The sequence below is a fragment of the Prionailurus viverrinus genome, chromosome E2 (genome assembly GCF_022837055.1).
Source record: "Prionailurus viverrinus isolate Anna chromosome E2, UM_Priviv_1.0, whole genome shotgun sequence".
Taxonomy (NCBI): domain Eukaryota; kingdom Metazoa; phylum Chordata; class Mammalia; order Carnivora; family Felidae; genus Prionailurus; species Prionailurus viverrinus.
This window is the reverse complement of record NC_062575.1, coordinates 54,250,807-54,277,675: the sequence shown is the minus strand read 5'-3', so window position 1 is coordinate 54,277,675 and position 26,869 is coordinate 54,250,807. Positions and strand designations below refer to the sequence as shown.

At 54.2% G+C, this 26,869-nt stretch overlaps 1 protein-coding gene across 8 annotated transcripts; it reads right to left on the bottom strand.

Moving 5' to 3' along the window:
• Window positions 1-545: 545 nt before the first annotated feature.
• On the bottom strand, window positions 546-26,869 carry KASH5 (KASH domain containing 5). Of its 8 annotated transcripts, none has more exons than XM_047835309.1 (20): window positions 26,658-26,869; window positions 23,633-23,770; window positions 20,116-20,220; window positions 19,423-19,609; window positions 18,870-18,934; window positions 17,572-17,638; window positions 17,179-17,340; window positions 16,618-16,735; window positions 16,235-16,285; window positions 11,109-11,237; window positions 10,845-10,901; window positions 10,478-10,537; window positions 9,747-9,811; window positions 9,496-9,583; window positions 9,127-9,255; window positions 5,972-6,030; window positions 4,165-4,210; window positions 2,157-2,221; window positions 1,955-2,074; window positions 546-1,836 (listed from the first exon to the last, which is right to left on the bottom strand). In XM_047835309.1, the coding sequence occupies exons 1-20, from the start codon at window positions 26,677-26,679 to the stop codon at window positions 1,695-1,697; spliced, it is 1,875 nt and encodes a 624-aa protein (XP_047691265.1). In that variant the 5' UTR covers window positions 26,680-26,869; the 3' UTR covers window positions 546-1,694. The 8 variants fall into 8 exon arrangements, with proteins under 8 accessions (XP_047691265.1, XP_047691266.1, XP_047691267.1 ...); XM_047835310.1 differs by having other exon boundaries at window positions 1,955-2,071; XM_047835311.1 differs by having other exon boundaries at window positions 4,171-4,210.

Here is a 26,869-nt window from a genome sequence, read left to right as displayed (position 1 = left end):
CCCTTTCCCTGCTCACAGCCCTTTCTTGGGCACTTGGGATGGTGTTCAAAACCCTTCATGGGCTCTTGCCTCTCTCTCTCTCTCCTCACCACCTCTGTAGCTTCTTTCCTGGCTCCAAATCCCCCCCCCCCACTTTTTTTTTTTTTTTAATCCCAGCAACATAGTGCTTTCTATAGCTCTCTACACACTGAGGCGCTTTCCCACCACCTGGTCTGCACACACACTGTTCCCTCTGCCTGTGACACCTTCGGTCGGTCCCTGCTCACTGCAACAAACCTTACTCATCTTTCAAGACTTACACACAGATGCCACCTAACTGGGACAAACTCTCTATCTTCCTGGGAGGGCGTAAGTGCATTTTGTGGGCTCACATGGAACCTACCGTTACCTCTATCACTATCTGCCTTTAAATAGGGGTGACTCTGACCCTCCCTTGCTCAGAACTCTCCTCATGAAGCCTCTGCAGTGCTGAAACTGTTCTATATCTTGACCCAGATTTTGCTTTCATGGGTGTTTACATATGCAAAAATTCATGCACCTGAGACTTTAAGATTTTGTCCATTTATCTGTATGGTTCCAACTTTAGTATATGTGCTGCCGAAGAGAGCACATCCATTTATGTGTACATAACTTACATCTCAGTTAAAACATAAGTAACCAAAAACAAGCAATAAAATCTCCCAGAGCTCCCATCATCCTTAGGAGCAAACCAGCACTCCCCAGCCTGGCATTGGAGGGCCTGTTTTTCTACAGCTTTATCTTCGAAGGTCTAATTGTGGCAAACAAATGAGCAGGAAGTGATGAGTGAACAAATGGCACACTGGTCCATTTCACATGTACATGTGAATGTACACATCCATTTATGTGTACATAACTTACATCTCAGTTAAAACATAAGTAACCAAAAACAAGCAATAAAATCTCCCAGAGCTCCCATCATCCTTAGGAGCAAACCAGCACTCCCCAGCCTGGCATTGGAGGGCCTGTTTTTCTACAGCTTTATCTTCGAAGGTCTAATTGTGGCAAACAAATGAGCAGGAAGTGATGAGTGAACAAATGGCACACTGGTCCATTTCCCATGGGCTGTTTGCACCGCACAGGACATCTGTGGGGTGAGCCCGGCCCACATCTCTTTCTCCCTCTGTCTGCCAGGAGGGTGCTCGGTCTCTGAGCCTCTCTTGCAGCTAAGAGTGGTCACAACAAGAGATTTTTGCCAGTGAGACATAAACACAGGTCTGCCGCTGGCCCTGAGAAGGCTACCGCTTTTTCTTTAAAAAAGGTGCACGCTTCCTGCAGGTGCGACGTGTGAAGCTATGCCTGCCATCTCCTGAGCAAAAGGGAAGGGCCAAGAGAATCATAGAGAATCACAGCCCTCCTGGCCCCCAAGTTGTGGAGACTCTGAGCTGTGGGCCCACAGCTGTCCTTCTCCAGACTTGTTTCATGAGAAAAATACCCACCTAGTATTTAGTCCATTATTGGATATGTTTGCTATTAAGAAATGTAGTCACCAATATCAAAAAACCAAACCAAAACAAAAGACATCACCTAAAAACCCAGTATGGGGGTGCAGATCCTGGAGTACTGTATCTGGGGTCCCCGAACTGGGGTGCTCCCAGGTAACGATGGCACAACAATGGTAATAACAGTAGAAAGAGTCCCGGGGCGTTCATTGACTAGACCTTACTCAGGGTGTCTCACACTGGGGGCGGCTGAAGGTAGCAGAGCTGAAGGTGGGGCCAGGTCGGAGGTGGGGACTGGCCCAGCAGCAAGACAGAGAGAAGCAGCAGCAGCAGCAGCCCCAGGACTGGAGCGGGGATCAGCGGGTGCCGGGTGACCCTGGTGGGGGGCAGTACAGAGTTTAGGGAGGGGCCAGGGAGCTGCCAGAGTCTCAACGGTGGGCAATGTCCCCGTGTGTGACCATCACCCTCCCTTCCGGGACTGCCTTGGGGCACACCTGAGCGGCTGGGGGTGCAGGGGGGCCAGGCAGAGCTGGCCCCAGTCCGGCCTGCTGACTGGGACCAGCTCTTTCACCACAGGCACCAGGGCTCGCTGCAGATCTGGCTTGGCAGGGCTGCTAGGCAGAAAAAAGGATGGGGCAATCATGCCGGACTTTCCCCTACCTCCAGGTCCCCTCCAGTCCCCGTGGGTCCTGTTACCTCTCAGGAAGGCTTCCTGGAATGTCTCCAGGGTGAGGGTCTCCCAGAGGGATGGGGAGATTGGCCTGAAAGGACAAAGGAAACGGACTTGAGACACTGGCTCCTGGATTAGGAGAGGCCTTTGGTTTAGCCCAGTGGACAGAAGTGACTGCATGGAAGGGGTTGGAACACAGTGGCTCAGTGCCGTGACATACACCACCAGGTGGGCTTCCCAGTTCTGCCAGCTTCCACTGTGTGTCCTTCTGGAATGTCACCCCACGTCTCCAGGCCCCACTTTCCCCATCTGGGCACAGGGTCGTTGACATGTACCCACCTCACAGGGCTGAAGGAGAGTCTGCCTGAGGGAACACAGGTAAAAAGCAAAATAGCGGAGGGTGCTTGGAACAGTTTCTGGCACCGAGTGAGCACTGGGTAATTGTGTGTGCTGTTCAATATTGCTAGCTCCATTTGCATCTGATTCTGGAAGGATCCAAGTTCCCAGAGGGCAGAGACCTCATCTTCTCCAAGAGTCCAACCTTGTGCTGGGCCTAGTCCAGCGTGGGCACGCTCTTTGGGTCTGTCTCCCTGCCTGTATCAGAACCTGCAGGTGCCTTAAGATTAAAGCCCCAAAGGGGAGCCTGGGTGGCTCAACTGGTTAAGTGTCCAACTTCAGCTCAGGTCATGATCTCGTGGTTCGTGAGTTTGAGCCTCTTGTTGGGCTCTGTGCTGAGAGCTCAGAGCCTGGAGCCTGCCTGGAGCCTGCTTCTGATTCTGTGTCTCCCTCTCTGTGCCCCTCCCCCACTTGCTTGCATTTCCTCTCTCTCTCTCTCTCTGTCTCTCTGTCTCTCTCTCAAAAATAAACTTAAAAAAAAAAAGCCCCAGGGGCGCCTGGGTGGCGCAGTCGGTTAAGCGTCCGACTTCAGCCAGGTCACGATCTCGCGGTCCGTGAGTTCGAGCCCCGCGTCAGGCTCTGGGCTGATGGCTCAGAGCCTGGAGCCTGTTTCCGATTCTGTGTCTCCCTCTCTCTCTGCTCCTCCCCCGTTCATGCTCTGTCTCTCTGTCCCCAAAATAAATAAACGTTGAAAAAAAAAAAAAAGCCCCAAATATTTGTCCAGGGGCCATCTCATCCCCTCTGTTGCTCTCAGGCTTTCGCACCCACACTTTTGTTCCATGGATGATGCTGATGGCAATAGTAACAATAATAAGGAATAACAGGAACACCAGTCTCAGCCACCACTTTGACCACTGCCACCTAATGTACACCTGTTCTGCACCAGGCCCTTTACACATGGTCCTTAACCCTCACCCCACCCTGACAGCTAGGTAAAGATCATTGTCAAGTCAGCTGTGAGGATAACTGAGGAGGGTACCAGTCTCCATGGAAGGGAGTAGGAGGTGGCTTTGGGGTCAGGCTGTTCAGAGAGACCACGTTGGATGGTCTGGAGCCTGAAAGAGCCCAGATACCAGGTGTACATTTGGGCTCTCACATTCCTAACCTGAGGACCCAGGCTCCTCACCCCTCCTCTCCAGGCTTCCTTCCTTCCCTTTCCTTGCCAGAGAATGGGGACTGTCACCCGCACCTCACCCTGTGCCCTGGTGCTATGAGGAACAAAGCAGCGGGTGTGTGTGGTGATAGGCAAGGGGGCTGTGACAGGCGCTGTGCCCCAGGGAGTTCTGGGGCTGGCTGGGGAGGGCCCGGCCCCTTCCTGTGTGTGGGCGCATGTGCGTGTGCATTTTCGCATTCCGGGGGTGTAGCCACGTCTGTGAGGCCTGTGGCTTAGCGGCTGCAGCCCTGTGTATGTGCTTGGGGGGTCCCCTGGGAACATTCTGGCCGCCCACTGGCCTGCAGGCCTCCCCCCACAGCACTGTCCGCTCTCATTAGCTATAGCAAGGGCCTTGTTATCTCTTGGCCAAATGATTTTTCTGTCTGCTCAGGAGAAGTGGGGGTGTGGGGTGAGGGCTGGGAGGAGCTGCCCGTACATCAACCTCCTCCAGGGCCTGGAGTAGGTAGGGGCTGGGAACTGCCTACCCTGACCTGGGTCTCTGCTTCCTCCTCTTCCTGTCTTCTGGGTAACCTGAGAAGACAAAAAAGTCACTGCAAGCATCTTCCCTCTGCCTAGCTTCCCTTTGCCCACTATGGAGCTGGATGAACCTTTAAAGCAGGAGTCTTAATGCAGACCGGGCATCAAGGATGAGCGTGGGGGTGTCCTGGAGCCCCAAGAGCAAACTGCTGTGTGTAGGTCAGCGTATGTATTTTGCAGGGGAATTTTCAACACGCTCTTCATACAACTGGCTTTCTCAGCCGCTATGTTTCCAGCTGATGCCTTAGCTGGGAGCCACGGCTTCTCTTCTCCTACTCTCCCGACACCAGAGACTCAGGGCTCTCCCAGACTCCGGGGCAGGTCCAGACCCCACCCCCCACTTTGTGCCTGGTGGGCTGTGCCACTTTTAGTGAGTCTCAGTCTTACTGGATCTACTTTTAGGACTGAGATTCCAGAAGCCAACTGTGTGAGCAATTCCCCCCACCCCACAAGTCATTCTCTGGGGTGGGCAAGCATCCACCCTCTGCTCCCCCGAGGGCTACAGCTCTCTGAAGTGCCTCTTTGGAGACTCAGACCTCAAGCTGTCTGGCCCAAATGCCCCTCAGAGACCCAGACGTCCACACCACCAGCTACCACCTCCATTTGGGTTCAGGGATCCATCCTCCAGCTACTACCACTTTGACAACCTCAGGACACAGCTGTTTCTTCAATTAGCACCCCAAAGTCAGCTAGGCTGGTAAGCCCCCACTCAGACACAGAGGTGTCTCATCCCCTGGGACTTCTACTTGGGACCCAGGTTGCTCCTCCCCCAGCTCCTCTCGGATCGGAGCCTTCACCCCTACCCATTGTTAGGGACCACAGGATTCACTACCTCCCTTGCTTCCCAATCTGTGAATCACACTGTCCTGCTCCTGGGAAACTCAGATGGCCAGCCCCCGCCCCTGTCGCTGCTCAGCCCCTTCTCCCCTCCCTCCCCTCCCTGGTGACGCTAGGGAAGGTCATAGCTCTGGAGCCCCCCTCCCGCCCAATCTCAGCTTTCTCAGAGGAGCCCAATTAGAGGCTGGTGGCAGGAAGCCTCATTAGCTGCCTCAGCGGAGAGCCTGAAAAAGAGGAGGGGGTGTGGAAAGCCCCAAGGCCAGGGCCCCGGAGGAGAGTGGGCCCAGACATCTAGTGCTTTATCTCTCCTTGGAGGCCTGCATCCAAGCTTCGGAACAATCACAAGGCTGGGGTTCCATGGCCCACCACCCCATCACTAAGTCACCAAGCTGGGATTTGAACCCAGGCTGTCTGATTCTAGAGTCCCCAATTGTCTTGTAACTACATGGGTGTTCGCCCTTGACCCAATGGGTTTCATTCATCCCAGCGTTCCCTGGAGGCCTCGGGAGAAGCGTGTTCAGTGACCTAGTGACTGAGCTGTCCCATCTGCCTGACAACTGTCTTCTTGTCTGAGAGTCTCCTAGATGAAAATTGCTCCTACAGGACTCCATTCAAGCATTACCTCCCAGGGAAGCCTCCCCCGCAGGTGGAGTGAAGTGTCAGATGTTCTCACAGAGCCAGCCAGGTCAGAGTCTGTGTCCCTCTAGGCTAGGAGATGCTGAAGGCAGGGCTGGGTGTGACTCATCCTGGGTCACAGGCCCAGGGTGGCCTCAGTGTGAAGGAATGAGTGAATGAATGAATGAATGATGAGCAGCTCCCCCAGGGCTCTTCCAGTCCTTGTATGCTATTCAAATTCATCCAAGAATTTGGTGTTACCTCAACGCAGGGGGATGGCTCTGGAAGGAACAAGCTTCTTACCACATCGATTGCTCCTTCCTTCCTCCTTGAGGGTGCGCTGGCTCTCCCTGGAAGTTTCTCTGTGGGAAAAGAACAGGTTAGGTCTCCCAGGCTGTGACACCTGCAAGAATTCACCACCTTGGGGCGCCTGTGGCTCAGTTGGTTGAGCGTCTGACTTTGGCTCAAGTCATGATCTTGCAGCTTGTGAGTTTGAGCCCCGCGTTGGGCTCTGTGCTGACAGCTTGGAGCCTGGAGCCTGCTTTGGATTCTGTGTCTCCCTCTCTCTTTGCCCCTAACCCACTCGCATTCTGTCTCTGTCTCTCTCAAAAATAAACAAACATTAAAAAAAAAAAAGAATTCACCGCCTGCATCTAGGACCTGCCCTCCTCTTGGGCTCTGTCACTGAGGCTGGCTCTGCATCCCTCTCAGAGCAGAAGCCAGAAACGGGAGAGTTGTTCTGGACCCCTTTCTATTCAGGACCCAGGAGTCCAGGTCCCCCAAACCTCTCGTACTCCCATAAACTTCTCGCACTCACGTGGACCCAAAGGAGGCTCAGCGTTTCCCTTCAGATCCCCTTTCCCTCCCAGGTTCCTGGTCTTGGGCAGCTCCATAGCTGTTCTCCTTCAGGATCCAGGTCCTGTTTTCTCCGGAGACATCTCCGTGTGTGGCCCGGACCACCGACTTGATATTGTTTTCTAAATACATTCCTGAGCTCCAGCCTTGTGTACCCATTGACCTCAGGTAGCCCCCCAAATGCCCCTCAGGATCTGCATCTCACTAGGACGCAGTATAAGTTTGGCATCTTTCTGGCTTCTCCCTTCCCAGCACTCTGCGTGCCCAGCCCACTTGCCTGCAGCTGTGTCCCCCCCGCCCTACTTTTCTCTGCCCATCATTCCTCTTTCTCCATCCCAGGGCCCTGGCCTGGCTCAGACTTCATCCTCTGGACTCTTGCCCCAGCCTCCTCCCTGGCCTCCTGGCCTCTAATCAGAATCCATGTGGCCTGCAAGGGATCTTTCTACATTCAGAGCTGACCTCGTCCCTCCCCGCTCTCAGCCCTCCTGTGCCTCCTGTGGCTCCTGTGGCTCGATGGAGAAAAGTAGAGTCTCCCAGCCTGATGTTCAGGGAATCCCTGTCGTGATATGGCCTCCCGGCTCACTAGACACCTCAACTCCCTCTGCTTTCCGAGCATGTTATATGCTTTTGTGCTGCCAGGAAGGCATCTCTTTCCTCACACCACTTCTCCCTCTAGTTTTCCCCAAATAAGCTCAAGTGTCAGTTTCCCTGTGACACCTCTCCAGTCTCCCACTTGACACAGGTGCCCCCTTCGCTGGGCTCCCTCAGGGCCTGCCGCCCACCTCTGCACACCCATCGTCCTGCATTAGGATGGCCGCTCTGCACAATCTCTCCCTCTGGCTCCAAGTGGCTCCACGTGGTAGCTCCAGGACCCAGAGCAGGTGGCAGCCAGAAGCCTGGGTCCGTGTCCCCCTGGATGGGGCATCAGAGAGCTCACAGCAGAATCCACTCTAACTTACACCTCCTCTGAGGGCTGTGACTCTGCTGCCCATAGGCTGTGTGACTGGGGATGTGTGACCTATCTGAGCCTCAGTTTCCCATACGTGACAGGATGAGGGATGAGGATGTCTACCTCACAGAGATGCTGGGGGAGGTAAATGAAAAATCAAACAGCACTGGTGTCAAAGGGAAACACAGAAGCATCTCTCAATCCAGGGAAAACGTGAGCAGAGAGACAAGTTTCTCCTTTAAGAATGGTAAACAGGGGCGCCTGGGTAGCTCAGTTGGTTAAGTGTCCCGACTTACTCTTGACTCTTGATTTCAGCTCAGGTCACAATCTCATGGTTCGGTTCATAAGTTCGAGCCCTGCACCAGGCTCTGTGCTGCTGGTGCAGACTCTGCTTGGGATTCTCTCTCTCCCTCTTTCTCTGCCCCTCCCCACTCGTTCTCTTTCTCTCTCTCTTAAAAATATAAATAAACCCATGGGGCGCCTGGGTGGCTCAGTCGGTTAAGCGTCCGACTTCAGCTCAGGTCACGATCTTGCGGTCCGCGAGTTCGAGCCCCGCGTCGGGCTCTGGGCTGATGGCTCAGAGCCTGGAGCTTGCTTCTGATTCTGTGTCTCCCTCTCTCTCTGCCCCTCCCCCGTTCATGCTGTGTCTCTGTCTCAAAAATAAATAAACGTTAAAAAAATTTAAAAAAAATATAAATAAACCTAAAAAATTAAAAAAAAAACCCAAAGAATGGTAGGCACACCTGGGTGGCTCAGTCGGTTAAGCGTCTGATTCCAGCTCAGGCCATGATCTCACAGTTTGTGAGATGGAGCCCTGTGTCAGGCTCTGTGCTGATGACTTGGAGCCTGCTTCAGATTCTGTCTCCCTCTCTCTCTCTCTTTCTCTCTGCCTCACCCCTGCTGTTCTCTTTCTCTCTTTCAAAAATAAATAAGAATAAACATTAAAAAACCCAATGGTAAACAGGTAATTCTGAAGCAGTATAATTCTCAAGATGATGCAGTTACAGAGCTGTGAGCAATATTTTCTCTGGAAAAAAACAAAAAACAAAAAACAAAGACTTCTGGCACGAATGGATTAAAATCTCACTTTTCTGTTGTGGACACTGAAGATGAGCTGTGCCAGTTGTTTCAAAGGGTGTTGAAATACTGTTCAGGCAATTACAGAAGTCCTAAAACAACAGCTATTGGTTGAGTTCAAGATTTCACAGTGGGCTTGCTAAGCTTTTCCTAAAGGTGCTTGCATCCAAAAAGTATAAGTTTTAGAAAAATAAAACCAACAAGAAAACACACATGCAAAAACCACCCCCAAAAAACCCAAAAGTAAAAGCTTAACGTATCTTTCCGGTGTCTGGAAGAACGCTTCACGTCTTACCTTCCCCCCTGCAGACCCTGGTAAATAATGATTCCTGACAGTGTTTTCCACCTGACAAAAACTACCAGCAGGCAATTTGTGTTTGCTTTGTTTACGGTCTATTGCACTCCCGAGCTGGTCTCTAGGGGGCAGGGATGGTGTCCTGTCTGGCTTGGGCTCTGTGTCCAGCAGGCCCTTCAACACTTGCCTGTGGGATGGGCAACAAGCTGGTGGCAGGTGGAGCCCCAGGGCCCTTTCCCAGATCCTGGACGCCGGTGGTCTCTGAGCCCCTCCCATGCTCACCTCTGCCCCAGCTGGGGCTTCAGGTGGAAACTCAGCTTCCTCGTCTGTCTCAGTCTCGATGATGACCTCCTCCCACTGCCACACTCCACAGAGAGGGCTGGAGAGAGCGGAGTCTGCCACTTCTTGTTTCTGGGAGGGAAGGCATTTCTGAGACCAGGGATGCCAGGGTGAAGGCAGAAGATGGGGATGGAGATGGGCTGAGGCATGGGGTGGGGGAGGGCAGGGGACTGGCGTGAGGCTGGGTCGGGGTAGGGATGGGGTTGAGGACGGAGATGGTCCTGGGGGGCAGATGGGCTGGGGTGAGAATCGGGGCTGGGTCAGAGCCGTGGCCGGCCGGGGGTTGGGGTGTTTCCATGGAGCTGGGCCCACCTGCCGAATGGCCTGGATCTCCACGCCCAGTGACGGGGGCAGCGCCTGGGTCCAGCCCGCTCTTCTCACCTGGGCCCCTTCCGGTAGCCTAGTGACACCGTCAGGAGGGGGAAGGCTCTCTCTGTGCCTGCCTACTACCCCTCGGTCCACCTACTCTGGGGTCGTGGCCCTGCCCACCTTGTGGCTGGAGGTTGGGGGTCCCTGCCTTTGGGCTCTCCTCCTGCCTCCTCCACCCCTGACGTTCCACTCACTCATCCGGCCCCTCATGGATCTGACTCAGCTGCTCCTCCAGGTGTGAGATTTCCAGCCTCAGTTCCTGCAAAGGGGGCAGTGGGGGACCCTGGCCTCTCTGTTCTTCTCTACCTCCCAGCCTTGGGCTCCCCTTACCGTCACTTCTACTTCCCCAACTTTTTTGAGCTCTCCAGACACATATTCCCAAGAGACAAGGAGAAGAAACTTAGGAAGCCAACAAGAGACAGAGAGCAGCAGGAACCTAGAAGGTAACCTACTGGCCAGGAAAATTAAGAAAAGGAAGGCAGAGATGGAGACGCACAGAACAAAAGACATGGATGGACACAGATTCACAGGGGGGCAAAAGACAAGCAGGGTGTAAGAGACTCATAACAACCAGGGACCAACAGAGAGTAGTGACCCCTGGAGACGGACAGACTAGATCAAAGAAAGGCAGACACAGAGCAAGATGAGCAGGGAAGATGCGGTGAGAAGACCCCCACAAAGAATGAAAGTGGACCCAAGATGGAGATACACAGAGTGAGAGAGAAAGGAAGGAGCAGAGAACAAGAGAAAAGGCAGAGAGAGAGATGGAAACAGAGAGGGAGAGACACACAGTAGTAGAGATGGAAGAAACCAGGTATAGAGACTCCACAAAAGATGGGCAGGAACAGAGAGAGGCAGCAGATCCCAGAGATGGCAAAAGAGCGGGGCTGGGCAGGGGGCCGAGGGTGGGAGGGCAGCCGCCTACCTGGGTCATCGTTCTGTACTCCTCCAAGGTCTTGGCCAGACTCTCTGCATGTTGAGTACGCTGGGAAGGCCCAAAGGTAACTGAGACTGGGCCCAGCCCCAGACAGACACTGAGGCAAGGGGTAGGGGAGACTGGAAGGGTGAGCTTGGGGGGGAAGAGCTAGGGCCTGAGGGAAAGCACCAGGTTTCTAGATCCTGCAGGGTCATGCTTGTGAGCCTGGTGTTGGGAGCAGGGAACCCTCTGACCTCTCCAGGCTGCATATCCATGGAGGAGATCCTGGCGGGACCTCCCTTTCTAGACTAGGGGTGGGAGATGGCCAGGCACATATGGAAGGTGAATGTCCCCTTACCACCCTAGGGCCCCTCACCTCAGAGAGGACAGCATCTCGTTGGCAAATGAGGCGTTCACACTCAAAGAGCTGCCGCTGCCAAGGAAGGAGCCCGTCCATCTGTCCGGCCTTCCGGGACTTGCCTCAGCAGGCGCTGCCCTCCCCGGCCCACCCAGCTCTCTCGAGCCCCTCTCCTCAACCTCCCACGATGTCTCTGGACATCAGCTATCCCGAGAGGGATTTCAGCCAAGCTGCCCGGAGCCCTGGGAGCCTGATGGCTTGATGGAAGTCCCCGGTTCTCACTAGGCCAGAGTGGCTGAAACTGGTAAAAATGGCAGGAGGAAGAGGTTCCACCTTCAAAGCGTCCTTTTCTGTGGCCAGCTCCTCACTTCTCCTCTTCACTCCGTCCCGCTCAGCCAGTAGTTTCCCGTTCTGGAAGAACGAACAACCGGTCATGTCCCCTCCGGCACGTTAGTACTCACAGCTGACATTTCCTGAACAGCTGATATGCAGTAGGCCTCATGCTAAGCGCTTTCTATGTTTTGGCCCATTTAATCCCTCCAACCATCCTGTAAGATCTCAGTTTTGATTTCTCTGTGCATCACTGGGTGCTTGTCTGTAAAAACAGAGATGAGAGCTGCCTGGGTGGCTCAGTCATTTCAATCTCCAACTTCGGCTCAGGTCATGATCTCAAATTCATGAGTTTGAACCCCGCGTTGGGCTCTGTGCTGACAGCTCAGAGCCTGGAGCCTGCCTCAGTTTCTGCGTCTCCCTCTTTCTCTACCCCTCCCTCACTCGCATTCTCTCTCTCTCTCTCAAAAGTAAATAAACATTAGAACAACTTATTTAAAAAATGGAGATGAGATAGACCTATTTCATAGGGCTGCTGTGTGGATTAAATGAGCTAATGGTGACTGCTAACCTGTACTGAGTGCTTTGCAAGTGCTAACTCATTTCTTATCCCCCATTGTTTGTTTGTTTTTTTAAGTTTATTTCTTTTGAGAGAGAGAGAGAGAGAAATAGTGGGAGAGGGGCAGACAGAGGGAGAGAGAGAATCCTAAGCAGGCTCCACACTGTTAGCGTGGAGCCTGACGCAGGGCTCAAACTCATGAACTGTGAGATCATGACCTGAGCTGAAATCAAGAGTCTGTCGCTGAACTAACTGAGCCATCCAGATACCCCTTTACTACCTCATTGTAAAGATGAAGGCAAGTCTAGCACAGAACAGTTGTGCAACTTGCCCCGGGTTATACAGGTGATAATTCATGCAAACACATGTTACTACATGGAATAAGCACAAAACATATATGGCATATGGTAATTGCCTGGCATATACCAACATGTTCAGGAAATGTAAAATGTATAATTTTAAAGGTATCTTCAAAACTTTGTAAGTGCTTTTCACACACATATGTGAAAATAACAGTACAATGAATGTGCATGGCCCATCACCCAACCTTGATAATTATATACATTTCCCCAGTTTCTCCCCTATCCTCCAAGGATTTTGTTTTGTTTAACAGATGATTCAAAAGCAAATGCCAGATATCACATTATTTCACCTATAACTACTCTGGCATTTTTATTTCCTACTTGAGGAATTTTTCCTTTAGTAAACTCACAATACCACTATCATCTTAAAATGGATCATTCCTTACTGTTGTCTCATACTGAATTGGTGCTTTAAAAAAAAAAAGTGTATTTATTTAAGTAATCTCTCTACTCAACATGGGGCTCGAACTCACAACCCTGAGATCAAGAGTTGCACGCTCCTCCAAGTAAGCCAGCCAGGCACTCCCTGTATTTTTGTTTCATTTTTTCATTTTAGTTATCTCACAAATGCCTTTTCACATTTATTTGGTTTGTATGAGGATCTAAATGAGGTCCACCGTGGCTTTTCGTTGAAATGCCTCCTTTTCATCTGACAGTGGTCACCCACCTCCCCAACCATGGCATTTTTGGGGGCCCTTCTTTTGTGGAAGAAATCAGGTTATTTGTCCTGTAGAACAGGAGCATTTGGATTTGACTTACTGAGTTCTCATTCCCTGTGCGGGATGTTCACCCCGTTCCTCCAACCTCTTTATTTCCTCTAAACTGGTGAGTAGATCCAGGGCCCTGGCCAAGCTCCTGTTCCATTTTTTGGCAGGAAGATTTCACGGGTGCTGCTAAACGTGTCCTCTTGCGCCATTCAGGAAGAATGTAATGTCTGGTTGTCCCAAGTGTTAATGTTTTTATCGGGATCACCTCCCCTGTCCCAATTTTGCAGAGGAAATTGAGGAGTGGAGGGACTAAGAAACTTTAAATGGTGAGTGGATTCAAACCCAAATCTGACTCTAAATGCTGCAATTATAACCCCCAGACTCTCTGAGCCAGACATAGCCCTGGGTGAGAACAGGGAACCAGCTTCGTCTCTCCCCTCAGGGGAGCTCATTGCTAGAGGTGGAGACCGGTGCAGAAGTAGATGATGACAACATGGGAGGCAGACTCTGATGAGGCTTAGCCCCTGGGCCTTGTGGGATCCCGGATGAGGGGGTTCCTGAAGAAGCAGTGTTGGGGCACCCTGAGTCCTCCAGGGTGAGAATTATCTGAGAGAACAAGGGGGCTGGGAGAGGGCAGCACAGGCCAGCCATGCTGTGAGATCTGAGAATAAAATGGCCCCAAATCCAGTCTGGAGTTTCCAGGCACCAATACTATAGCAACTTGCACTGACTTCGATGGGAAGCAGCCATGGGCAAAAAGCATTTCAGCGCAAAGAGGCAGGTGGACTTCCCTCGCCACACCCCTCCTCTCATTGCCCCTGGGGATACCCAGGCCAGCTCCTCCTTCTCTCCAGCTGGCTCGGCTCCAAATCCTCCATCAGTGGGCCCTCACTCTCAGTCTCAGCGGCCTGGGCTGCCAGGTGAAGGGCAGAGGAAGGACGGACCAGGAATGCTGTGTCAACATCTGTCCACCTGGTAGGGGATTTGCAGGCTGGATCCTGGGCCACTCGGCAGGGAACCTGGTTACTCAGCCTCTCCCGCCTTCTTCTGCAGTAACCCGAGCCCTGCTCTGTAGATTCTCTGTAGGAAAACTGAGTGTCTGAGTGTCCCCTACTCTAACATTATTCTACTGTAACTTGAGAACTCGATCTATAGATGCTCTGTAGGCTGCCGAGGGGAGGGGATAGGTGGAGGGGAAGCGACCAAGAATAGCTCTGGTTTATCGAGCGCCTAGGATGCCCCAGGCACCGCTCAAGGCACTTGACCTGGCAGTGGGCCTTCTGGGCTGGGAGGAGGCCCAGACTTCTGGCTGCAATTCACCCTGCTTATTCTTTCTTCTGCTTTCATTGGGGGTCCACTCTCCACATGGGCAGGTGGGTCCTGGTCTGGGGTGAATGAGATGGAAATCTCGGAGGATTCAGAAGTAGCTTGTTAGCTAACCCAGCAGCCATTGTCACCCCCTCTGACTTGTTCATCTCCCACTCCAGAGGCTGAGCCTCCCTCACAGCTGGGGGTGTCATGCGATCCAGTTCTTGCCAGCGAGATGGAAGAGAGGTATGCTGGGGTGGTGGGTACAGTGGGGGTGCTCCTGGGAAGCCTTTTCCTTCTGACGAAAAGAGAGCTATGGGAGAAGCATTAGCTGGGCTCCCCTGTCCCTCTTTGTCCTGATTTGGATGAGACTGTGAGGGCAGAGCGGCTGCAGCCATCTGTGATCACGAGGCCACAAGCAGATGAACAAGCCTGAATCACCAAACCAATCCAGAGACCTTCAAAGCCTCTTGTTACAGAAATGAGTGCCCTTTGGATTGAAGCCACCATTTCTTCTGTGTTCTCTTCCTTGGAGCTGTAAGTATTCTGGCCCATCAGCGGTTGGATTACCCATGCCAGGGAGTGGTTTGGCTATAATCATATGATATCACTTTGTCCAGTAACATAGAAGAGGGAGGTTCTGCCATGGGGCTTTAGGGAGAATTTCTCCCTGTTCTTAAAAAGTGATGTTCTGGAAGAAACAGTTACTTCCTGGCTACACCCCATGCCTCACATTGTGGCAGCCATCTTGTGGCAATTCCCATTGTTCCAAATGATGGAACTCTCATGGAAGAGCCAGAGAACAATAGTGGAGAAGTTTTGGATTTGAATACAAAAGCTACAATACAGATGTAGGACAAAGAGATTTGGGGGGATCGGGCAGAATCAATATCATTGCCTGGACTCAGCAAAGATCTTTAGGTCAGGAGAGGGGTGCAGGAGGGTCAAAAAAGAGAGCAGTAGAGGGGAAACATGCCCTGAGCCAGCCCCCAGCCCCGGGTTAGCTAAGGTGGGGGGTGAAGAGGAAGGATGCTATTGAACAACACAACCCCTGGGAGGTCTGGGAATCAGAGAGCATTTCTCAGCTCAGTCTCAGCCCCAACAAGGCCTGTGAATAACAGAATTGAGATAGCTGTGTGAGCAGCAGAGGCTGAGAGAGACCCACGAGGCCCCCTATGGCCACAAAGAGTCTCAGGGAAGTAGCCAAGCCTCCCCTTGGCCCCTGAAGGGTATGGAAGTGGCTGAGGGAGAGCCCCAGAGGCCCCCATGTGCTGGGGGGTCCCGAGGGCCACCACCTGCAGGTGCAGTGAGGACTGTACATCCAGACACCAGAGGCAATGCCCGCCTCCCAGTGGATGCCAGCGTGTGGTGGTGACTAAGGACGAGGACCAGATGGGATGATGAACATCAATCTTGTGACCAGCAGAGAGAGCAGATGTTGAGCGAGGACCGCCACCTCCTGGAGCACTGAGATGCTGTGTGGGTCTCCAGCAACTTAGATGCCACCTTGTGGGGGGTAGTGACGATTTTCATTATCAATTGATGAGTTTCATTTCCATCTAAGATGACTAGATGGATCTGGATTTAACAAAGGCTCGGGAAGGAGAAGTCACATGCCTAAAGGTGGCCCATCTTGTAAGTGGCAGAGATGGGATTTGAACTCGCTGATTTCAAGGCCTGTATTCTTTCCACCATAAAAATGCTAATATATGAACAATACTGGTTAACTTTCAGTGAACACTTCCAGTGGTCCTGCCTCATACCTAATACTCTATAAGCATCCTTTTGTTTAAATCTCACACAACCCAGTGAGGGAGATTCTATTATTTTGCCCATTGTTACAGGTGAGGACACTGAGGTACAGAGAAGCAATAGACTGACCCATGCTTATGGAGGCAGCTCCAGCATGGACCCAGGCAGTCCGCCCCACGCCCCTCACTCTTACTAACCATAGCAGTCCTCACATGCAGTGATGTGACCTTCAGAAACATTCATATGTTATTGGGATTCTGGGGTCTCCCTCTACAGACTGAAAGAATAAGTGGGTGCAGGCTACTGAGGATGTCTGGGGCAGACGGGGCGGGGAGGGGAAGATCCTGAGGACCGGGGAAGGGATTAGGTGGGCACTGGGCCTCAGCTCACCTCCTCCTGCAGAGTCTCCATCTCGGCCACCAGATGCTGCTGTTCCTTTTCCTGAGCAGCCGCGAAAGAGGACAAAGGCTTTCTTAGGACCTCCTTGCCCCCATATTGCCCTTCTCCCCCACCTGGGAACACATCTCGGGTCTGGGTCATTAAGGAGCAAGGCTGGGAGAAGGGGTCTGGGAGCCCTGATGGCTCCTGCTGTCCCCTTTGTCATAAAAGGGATGGCAAATCGATCTGAGCCCTAGGTCAGGAGCAAGCAGGACCTGGAGGAAGGGAGGAAGCCAGGGTAACCTCTGCACCTTCCCATTTCACAGTCAGACACCGCTGCTCAGACTCTTTAAGAAAGGGAGAAGGCACCTTCGTGCCCCTTGCCCAGAACCCACCGTCTGTCGGGCCTGGGCCAGGAGGCTGCGATTCTGCTCCTCCAGGCTCTTGGCCAGAGTCTTCAGATCCTCCAGCTCCTCATCCACAGCCTTGGCACACTGCAGAGCCTGCTGGGTACTGAGTGGGGGCGGGGCAGATGGGCCACGCAGGAGGGAAACAGAGACCATAGAGATAGATCCAGTCAGAGCTGGCAGTAACAGAGACCTGGGGGTGGGGCACAGAGACCCAGTTTCTACCTAAAAGACTAAGGGGGTGGGACAGAGACCCAGAGAAAGCAGGAGGACTAAAATAGGGGAATCATGATGGACAGGAGCATAGAGAAAGGGATAGGCTGCTGATACGGAGACTCAGAGAAAAATGAAGAGGGAAGTCTGAACCCAAGAGGTCAAGAGACAAGAACTAGGGAGACACAAAAGAAAAAGAGCAAAAGAGAAAGGGACAGTGCAGGGTTGAAGACAGGGCAGGAGGTGCGGAGACAGCATGTGGAGAGGAGAGTGACGGGGGGGGGGGGGGGGGGGGGGGGAAGCCTGGTCAGGAGGGATACAGGTGCGCCGGCCCACCTGCGAAGCTGCTTGCGCAGGGCTGCAATCTCCTCCCCGAGGCGTGCAGATCCCTCCTCCGCTGTCTCCACGCTGCGCTGGAGCTTAGCGTTCTCCCCGGCCAGCCTGCGGTTGCTGAGCTCCAGGTCCTCCAGGCTGCTCAGCAGGTCAGCTGTGGCGGGCCTGGGGTCAGGGAGGGGCAGGTCACTGGCCACAGCTCCGACCTCCTTTCCCAGGTTGGGGAGGGGGTGGTGGGGACATGAGGTTCTTCTGGAGAGAGAGAAACAGGACAGACTGCCCCGCTCTCCTGGAGCCATCAGCACAGCACCCCTCCCCCCATCCCTCACCCACTCCCGAAGGACCCCAAGCCCTATGACATGGAGGCTGGAGGGCAGCGGGGGAGAGAATAGGTACAGCTCAGGTCTGGGGTCTTCGCCTCCAAAGCTCTCCAGGTTGGCTGGCTCCTCAGCTTCTGGGCATCCTGGGGAAGACAGGCAGGGTGGTGGGCTCCCCGGTGACCTTAGGTGTTGGGCCACCCCAGAACTCGGGCTTGGCCTCCGCTAGCCTCGCCCTCACATTTGTTGTGGGTCATGTCATCTACTCCTGGGGCTACAATTACATCCACCAAGTGAAAGGCCTTTTGCTCACTGGTACCTTGAGCAAAAGCTGGCCCTCACTCATAGCCCCGATTCCGTCACATCCAGGATGAGGCAGCACCTTAGCTGCCCCCAAACCTGTTCTTCCTCCCAGTATCCCTCCCTCCCGGCCACTGGGCTGTCCTGGCTCATCCCCACAGTCCACTGGAGCCCGGGCCCTCCTGCCCTCCTTCCCCATTCTCTGTCCTCTCCTCTCTGTGTCAGCCAGTCCTGGCTCAGGGTTTGCCCTCTCCTCTCGCCCTCTCCCCTTCCTCGCCCTCTCCTCACCACAAGCTCATCCCCAGCCTCCTGGCCTCCAGCCTTCCCCCACCCAGAGGGGTGTTTCCTCAACAGGAGCTGACCTGACCCTCCCCTGGCCCCCAAGCCCAACTGGAGAAAGTTTAAGGGAATGTCCAGGAAGCTGTATTTTTTTTTTTTTTTTTTTTGCTTTTGTTTGGTTTTATAAGGTGTAACGGGAACACTTTTTACGGTGCGCCTCCTGTGTGTGAGGTCCTAGGGATAAAATGGTGAGCGAATCAACTAACCAAATAGCACGGCAGGTAACTTAATTGGTTAATCATGTTTTTACAGGAAAGGAGGGCTGTGAGTGAGCCTGGACTGCCAGGGACCTTAGCCTGGGGCCTCCCAGGGCTTCCCCACAGAGGGTTCCCCAGGTGTGCGAAGTTTAGGGGGAATAACCTGAGGGGAGGACCGTGGTGGGCAGGCACTGAGTGCATTAGAGGCTGAGCCAGGAGGCCCAAGGGAGCAGGGACTAGAGAGCAGACGGGAGCTGGAGAGAGCTGACAAGGAGAGGTGGGCAGGGCCTTACAGGCCTCTGTGATAGGCTGGGGTTAGGAGGAGGACTTGGAACCAACTCCTGAAGAAAAAAACCCCAAAAGGTCAAGAAAGGAGGGAAGGCAGTCATGGAGGTGCCTAGAAAGCCAAACTCACAGCTCCAGGATGGAGCTAAGGTTCCAAGGGTCCCACCCTATGCCCCTGGCTCTGTCTCCAGGTGGGAAGTCCCTCCACTGTCTGACCCCGGGCCTTCCTGCTTCATTCTATATATAGTAGTCTCACCAGATGGCGGTTGCTGGGAGGTCAGGGCCCCCTCGAAGGCTGTCTCCTCTTCCAGCTCTAATCCCCTGTATCAAAGGGATGAGGCTTAGAGCCCCCTGCAGCCACCCCCAATCCTGACCAGCCACGAAGGGGGATTGCTGGTGGCAGGAGGAGGGGCCGGGTCAGGTGAGAGCCAGAGAGCATGGACAGTACCACCGTGGGGAGGAAGGTAAGGCCAGATGGCAAGAGCCCTGGGCCAGATGGAAAAGCAGGAGAGGCAAGGCCTGCGTTTGGAGAAGGGATGGGGAGGGGCCTCAGTCAGCCCCCTAATACCCCAACTTTTCCTTCCAGCCCCTTTTATTTCTGCCTCCCCATCCCAGGAACTTTGTCTTCAGACTTTCCACCCCATTCCCCCCAACCCCATCTCTTTACTTTTCGCTCCTCCTCAGCCTCCTCCAAACCACAGTAGGTCCCTGTGCCCAAAGGGTGCTGGCTGCAGTAAGCAGGTATGAATGAGGTTAGATCTCAGGAAGGACTTCCGGGGGGCGTGGAGGGGAGAGGTGCAGAGACCCACCCATCCAACTGACAGGCAGCAATCCAATCCCGCATGACAACCAGGAAGGTGTCCAAGTCCACAGTGGCCTGAGGGCCCTCTCCATTGGGGTCCAGGTTGCAGGCCAGTGTTTGGAGGCGTGCATCCTGGGAGCCCCGTCCTGTCACAGCCTCCAGGTAGGCTAGTACGTGGGTCACAGTCACGATACCTGGGGACAAAGCATGCCGTGAGGGAGTCTAGGGCAAGTGGCGGGGGAGGGGAGTAGGGACAGGCAATGGCTTGAAAGAAGGATGCCAGTGGCTGGGCTGGCAGCACCTCTGCACCATGGCTTAACTGAGACACTTTGGGCAAGTCCTTTCCCCTCCTCTAAGTTGAACTCTTCACCTGGAAATGGAGCCCAGTCATCACCACTCACAGGGTGGACCCAAGAGGACCTGCTATGCCCCATCAGGCCCTCAGTGGCTGCCCTCCCTCCCTCTCCCTAGGCCCTACCCTCTTCCATTAATGTCCTCACCCTGAAAGGCCTCGGTCCCTTTATCCAATCCTTCCAGAAGCTTCCTACAATCACCCATTTGTCTGTAGGACCACCAAGAAAGGGCCCTAGCCCATCCCTCTCTTTACGGCTCCCCAGTTTCCAGCCTCCCCATCTCTGTCCCTTATTATTCCTTGTGTCTCCCAGGTCCAGGGCTGCCAGGCTCTCATCCTGTCCCCCACCTGTCCTCTGGGGGTCACAAGCTTCGAACGTCGAGTTGAGTATTTGCTCCTCTAAGCTCAGCAGCGTCCCCAGGCTCCCCTCCTCCAGCTGGTCCCAGAGATACACTGAGGAGACAAGAGGGCCAGCCCGCCCATAAGAAGGGGAACAAGAAGAGGAGTGACCCCAGGTCCTGTGCTCCTGCAGAGGGGAGTGAATTCATCCTGAGCTACCTGGAGTTGGGGGGGAACAGCAGGAAGCTCGGGCTGGGGACAGCAACAGTAAGGGCCTCCTTGCTCCCCATCCTGAGGATATGGGCCCCCTCTTTCAGGCCAGGAAGTCCCCCCTGCTTCTAATCCTTTGTGTCTGACCAGCTCAGGAGCCCAGATAACAAACAAGGCTCTGAAATCACCCTTTCCTCCTCTCTTCCCTGGCCTCCCAGGCTCTGCTCAGAGGGGGCTGGGGCAGAGGAGGGCAAAGAAGAGAGGATTCTGGGAGGAGCTGAGGGTGAAGGGGGGCCCAGGAGCCAGGAACAATCCAATAAGGCGCGGGCAGCCTGGATCGATTCTGCCGGCCACATCTCCGGTTTCCCAGCCTGCCTGGGGGGCCGGTTGTCTTTCCTACCTGAATCCCCAGGCGGGGCTGGCGTCATTGCAGCCCACAGCCAGGGGCCCGAGATGAGAGGGGATGGGTGATCTAGGTAGGGTGAGTGGTGGGGGAGTGGTTAGGAGCTCATAGCCCAGCTACGTGACTATGGGCAAGTCCATTCTCCTTTTGAAGCCTCAGTTTCCCCACCAGTAAAATGGGCAGGTAGTGGTTCCTCCTTACCAGGGCTGGGAGGGTTAGGTTTGTGTGTGGGAAGAGACCTCCCAGCACAGACAAACAATGTAAACGCCCCCATGTCTGTTTGTCCACGGCTGTATCAACAGTGCCTGCATATACAGGCACTCAATAAATTCTCCATGATACAGGGGAAGATCCTCTACCCCAGGGATTACTGGGGTCCACTTCTCTGGGACTGGAAGTGACCTGCAAGGCTCCCTACCCTTGAACAACTGGGTATTGCGGCAGGCCTGGCACAGGCTGCTGGGTCTGGCTGGCCCAAGGGGCAACCCGAGCAAGGAACGCAGACTCTCTGAGCCTCAGTTTCTTCCTCTGGAAAATGGGGCTGGTGTTCCCTCCCTCCTAGAGAAGAAATGAGAAAATCTGGAAAGGCTCTGGGCAGACGGCCTGGCCCATGGTGGAGGCTCGATAACAGAATTGAACATTCATTTAGCAAATGAGTAGGTGCCCTTCCTCTTCTGAGGGTTTGTATGGACCACGGCCACTGCTATTTGTAGCCCCACTTTACAGATGAGGTGAGTGAGGCACAGAGTAGTTAGGAACTTGCCCTGGCTCTTTTTTTTTTTTAAGTAGGCTCCATGCCCAATGTGGGCCTTGAACTCACAACCCTGAGCCAGCCAGGCACCCATGGGTGCTCTAATTCCTTTTAATCTCCAGGGTTCATTGTAGAGAGCTAACATTCAGCCCCCACAGGTTTGAACCCATGCTATTAGGGAAGGGGAGAGGGAACCCACAATTAGAGGAGATACCAGGGCCCATGCTGGGGCTTTACCTGAATTTGCAGTGTTCACCTCTCACTGTGCTCCCCAGGTTATGAAGGAGGACCCTGAGGTCCAGCGAGGTCACTCCCCAGGGCTGCTCAGCCAGAGTCAACCCAGGACGTCTGGCTCAGAGGACCCCCACGTGTCTATCTGGGCCCTCAGGAAGATGTCACTCTGCCTGTGCTGTTCTGTTCCTTTCCCTTCATTTCCATCCTCCGTATCTCTACCCCTCTCTGTGTCTCTGTCTCTGCCCTTCTCTAGTTTTCTCTCTGGCTCTTTCTCTCCATCTTCCTCCCCATCTCTCTCTTCCTGGGGCCCTGCCTCTCTGTCTCTGTGTTCCTTGCCCCCATTTTCTTCCCCGTGTCTCCAGCTCTGGGCTTCTTTTCCCATATCTCAGTGATTCTCTATTCCCCAAGCCTTCTCTCTCCTTGCCCTGCTGTCTCTCTGGCTTTTTCCCCCCAGCCTTCCTCTGTCTCCATCTCTCCCGGGTGTGGCCTTCCCTTTCCTTCAGGAGCCTCCCAAAGGCGGCTCAGCCCCGGCCCAAGGGATCTTCCGGGCCCGCACGCCCTCTGCTGGTGCCGGAGAAGTTTTGATGTCGGTCACTCGGTCCGCCAGCCCTGGCGCTGCCTCCCGCACCCAGGTGTCTGTCTCCTACCTTCCCCTCTGGAAAGACTCCTGAGGCCAGAGTCCAGGCCTGCGGCTTTGAGAAAAGATGCAGGCTCTGCTGCTGGATGCTGGGAGCCTCTAAGAAAGCGGCCCTGCCTCTCCCCAAGGGTGGGAGCCTCCTCCCCCATCACATTGGGCTCTCCCACTTAGCAGATGAATTTCAGAGAGGGCAACCCAGCGTCTTCCTCCCCAAGCCGGCTTTCACACCCCCTTGGTTTGCATCCATCCAAACAAATCAAGAACAATAATTGAGCTCCTACATGTCAGACATTGTTCTAGGGCAGCGCTAACCAATAGGGCAGCCACTTGCCACATAAGTTTCTTGAGTGCTTGAACTGTGGCGAGTGTGAATTGAGATGCTCTATTAGTGTAAACCACACACCAGATCTTGAAGTCCTAGTGTGAAAAAAAAAAAGAATATCTCTAATACATTTTTATATTAATTACATGCTGAAAGGATACCATTTTGGACACATCAGGTTAAGTAAAATCTATTATTCCCATTCCATTTTGCCTGTTTCTTTTTACCTTTAAATGTGGCTAGTAACAAAATTTAAAATTACATTTATGGCTCACATGTTGGTCAGCACTGCTCTAGGGACCAGGAATGCCAGAGTGAATAAAACAGACAGACCCCCATGTCGGGACGCCCGGGTGGCTCAGTCAGTTGAGCTTCTGACTTTGGCTCAGGTCATGATCTCACAGTTTGTAAGTTCAAGCCCCGCATCAGGCTTGGGCTCACTGCTGTCAATGCAGTGCACAGCCCACTTCAGATCTTCTGTCCTCCTCCCCCTCTGCCCCTCTCCTGCTCCCACTCTCTCTCTCTCAAAATTAAATAAACATTAAAAAACAAACCAAAAAAAAAAAACCCCAAAACAAAAAAAGACCCAACTCATGTCCCAGTGGTAGAGACAGAGACTAAGCAGTGCTATGAAGAGAAGCAGGAGAGGGGAGGGTATGTGAAAAGGCTTTTCAGAAAGCAGAGATCTGAATGACTAGTGAGGGGCGACCCAGCAGGTCATTAGGGAGGAAGGAACAGAGCTTGCTAAGGTTTCTGCTGTAGTTTCCCCAGAGCAAAGGAGATACGGTATCCAGACAGGAGGGCGCACATCGGCACTTCATCAAAGATAGCTCCCTCCCTCCCACCCCGGCACCAAAGTGGAGGCTCAGTCACCCTAAGCCACCTCTCTCAAGTCCCCAAGCTGGCACCCACTCACCCACTGCCCCCTCCTCATCCTCCCTTGGGGTGGACAGGGGCCCAGCCACCTACTTTTTGCAGCGGGGCCACCCGCCCGGCCCTCTGGGACATCCATGGGCCACCCTGGTCGCTCCACAGCTGCTGGAGAAACTAACAGCCTGCCCCCATCACTGGGAGGGACTGGTAAAGGATCGTCTGCTCCAAGAGCTCCTGGAAGGACAAAGGGGAATGGCCTCCTCAGACCAGCCACCCTGCCCCACCTGTGCCCCAGGCCGCTCTGGGTTCTCAGAACCTGTTTGCCCACCCCTGCCTCAACCAGAGCAGCTCCCGCTCAGACCTGTTTTATGAATTGGAGGTGTGGGCTGGGAAAATGGGGGGCCAAGGAGTGGGCAGCAGAGATCAAAGAGGGGGCTGGTGGATGGGGGTCACTGCCTCCTTGCTTCCCTCCCCCACCTCCTCCCCACAGCCTGTCAAGTCCCTAGCCTTGTCCCTCTTGCCCTATGATTCTAACTTGACCCCTCCTCTCCTTCCCTACAGCTCTGGGTTCCATCCTCTCCCCCTGGGCCCTGGGCCCACCCTCCTCCCGGCCTCCCAGTCTCTAGTCTTTCCCTCCCCGTCCATCCCCAGCAGCGCCCCAGAGCTGACCTGCCCAGTGTTCTCCCATGGCTCCCCAGTACACCAGGGACAGAGCCTAGACGCTGGACCTGGCATTGAAGGCCTTGCACAGCCTGGCCCTGCCCGCCTCCCTACCCCAAATCACACTTGCTGTTCCAGCAAATCTGAACTGCGTGCTCTCCCCCAAACTGGACTGGCTGTCCCCACCTCGGGGTATCTGACTGGGACGCCTTCCTTTCCAGCCCTTCCTGCCTTGGCTTATCTATCTCCTCCTCTGGGAAAATGTTTCTGAACCAGCTGCCGTCCCTGGGTTCCGACACCACCCTGGGCTACCGACATTCTGCCATATCAGTCTGTATTTGGAACTACTGGCCTCCTGTGCGAGTTGGACCCCATCTCTCTCCTGCGCCAATCCCTGCCATGGATCCCTAGTGCCCTCAGGGCTAAGTCCTAGCCCCTCTGGCTGGTGTGGGACAGAGTCTTCGTCCCTGCAATTCCTTGCCCCTTTTTGTCACTTTTCTCTCCACTGGCTGACCTCTAGGTCCCTCCCGCTCATCACAGCCGTGGGAGTTCTGCACCTTTGCATGGTCTTCCCAGGCCCAGGTGGTACCACACGCACCATCCTCACATGTGGCCCCTGCCCTGGCTCACAGCCTCCCTGGGAAGCCTTCCCTGAGTCCCTGGGGTCCCCTAGGGACCAGTGAGGGACTCCCTCCTCTGTGCCCTGACAATGCCCTGCCCTACCTCCATTACAACCAGGTTGACCATCCGTACGACTTATCGTCCCAACCCAGGACACTTTCAAGAGTGAGAGGAGTGTTGGGGCACCCGGGTGGCTCAGTCGGTTAAGCGTTTGACTCTTGGTTTTGGCTCAGGTCATGATCTCACAGTTTCGTGAGTTCAAGCTCCACATCGGGCTCTGTGCTGACAGTGAGGAGCCTGCTTGGGATTCTCTCTCTGCCTCTGTCTGTCCCTCCCTAGCTCACACTGTCTCTCTCAACTTGAAAAAAAAAAAAAACTTGGGGCGCCTGGGTGGCGCAGTCGGTTAAGCATCCGACTTCAGCCAGGTCACGATCTCACGGTCCATGAGTTCGAGCCCCGCGTCGGGCTCTGGGCTGATGGCTCAGAGCCTGGAGCCTGTTTCCGATTCTGTGTCTCCCTCTCTCTCTGCCCCTCCCCCGTTCATGCTCTGTCTCTCTCTGTCCCAAAAATAAATAAACGTTGAGAAAAAAAAATTAAAAAAAAACAAACCTTAAAAAACTTACAAACTTAAAAAAAAACTTTAAAAACTTTAAAAAAAAAAGTAAGAGTGAGAAGGGTGCTATTAATAATTACGCTGGACAACTATGCCCATCGGGGCTGCACTGGGCACACTGGGGCAAATGGTCCACATAGGGTCACCTGGGGTCTGTCTGTCCTCACCCCACCTGCTCGTCATGCCTTTCCTCACCAAGTACTCCCCACACCCTGCTCTCCCTGGCGCCAGCCGGGTCCACAGCCATGGAGTGCACGCTTCTTGGCAGCTTTTAGAATGTTCTAGAAAAAGCAGCCTTTGAAGAGAGAGCCTTCCAGGGTTTGTACAATGCTGGAGGGTGCAGAAGGGGGGTGATGGCTGTGGGATCTGAGCGAGGGGGGGGGGGAGGGTCTGGCACCGGGTGCTTCTGACAGGGACTGAGGGATAAACTCCTGGTGAGGGGCTGAGGGAGGCTCTCCTCAATCACAGAGGGTCTTCCACAGGGAGGCTGGAGCAGGAGGAGGACACAGGCAGGAATTAAAGGGGTTCGGATTTTAAAGGGGCCTCTGGGTTCCAAGAGGGTCTCTGACCAGATTTCTGGGGCGTCTCTGGATTTCTGGGGGTGTCTGGATTTCAGAGGTCTCTGATAGGATTTGGGAGGGGAACCTGACAGGATTGTTGGTGGGTCTGACAAGATTTCCGGGAATCTCTGACAGGATTTCGGCGGGGCGGGGCGCGGGGAGGGGTGGGGGTTCTCTGATTTGGGAAGGGAGCGTAACAGGATTTTTGCGGGTTGGCCTGGCAGGGTCTGAGGGAGAAGTCTGACAGAATTTCTAGAAGATTCTGACAAGATTTCAGGGGTCATCTATCACAGTTCCTAGGAGTCCTTCTCAGTATTTCTGAGGGGTTTTGATCAGGATTTCACGAAAACTTTTAACAAGGTTTGGAAGGCCTTGATATTGGGGGCTGTGCCCTAGGATTTGGGGGGCTCTGGCAGGGCTTCTCTGGGGAACCCCACCACATCCCGGGCGTCCCTGAGCCCACGTCCCACTCTCAGGACACAGCCGGGGCCCACGACCTACCACCAGGCAGTTGCTTGGGAAGAAGGTACACGTGCGCCGTTCCCGCCAGAAAAACGTTGGGGCGAGACCGAGGGCGCGCGCGGCGCCTAAGCCCCGCCCCACCTGGGCGCCTCCCCACGACGCAGGCGCACACCGGGGGAAGGCTCGCTCTACTCTTGTCGGTTACCTGCAACCGGGACGCCGCGCATGCGCAGGACTGTCCGGGCGCGCACCCAGCCTGGCCGAGCGGGTGCACGCGTATCGGCCGGGACGGCCAAAGCTGGAGGGAGGGCGGCAGGCAGCGGAAGCGAGGGGCGCCTGCGTCCCCTACGTTGGGGTCCTCTCTCCGGCCTCAAGCTTGGGTGCCATGGGCCAGTTGGATTGAGGGACCCCTTGTCC

Excerpts from the sequence above, each read along its gene's own strand:
- KASH5 (XM_047835309.1), bottom strand. The coding sequence starts at position 26,679 with ATGCGCGGCGTCCCGGTTGCAG. Across the intron at positions 11,238-16,234 it reads TGGAGACTCTGCAGGAGGAG|AACGGGAAACTACTGGCTGA; the intron begins GTGAGCTGAGGC and ends TCGTTCTTCCAG. Across the intron at positions 2,222-4,164 it reads AAGCAGAGACCCAGGTCAGG|GCCAATCTCCCCATCCCTCT; the intron begins GTAGGCAGTTCC and ends TTGTCCTTTCAG.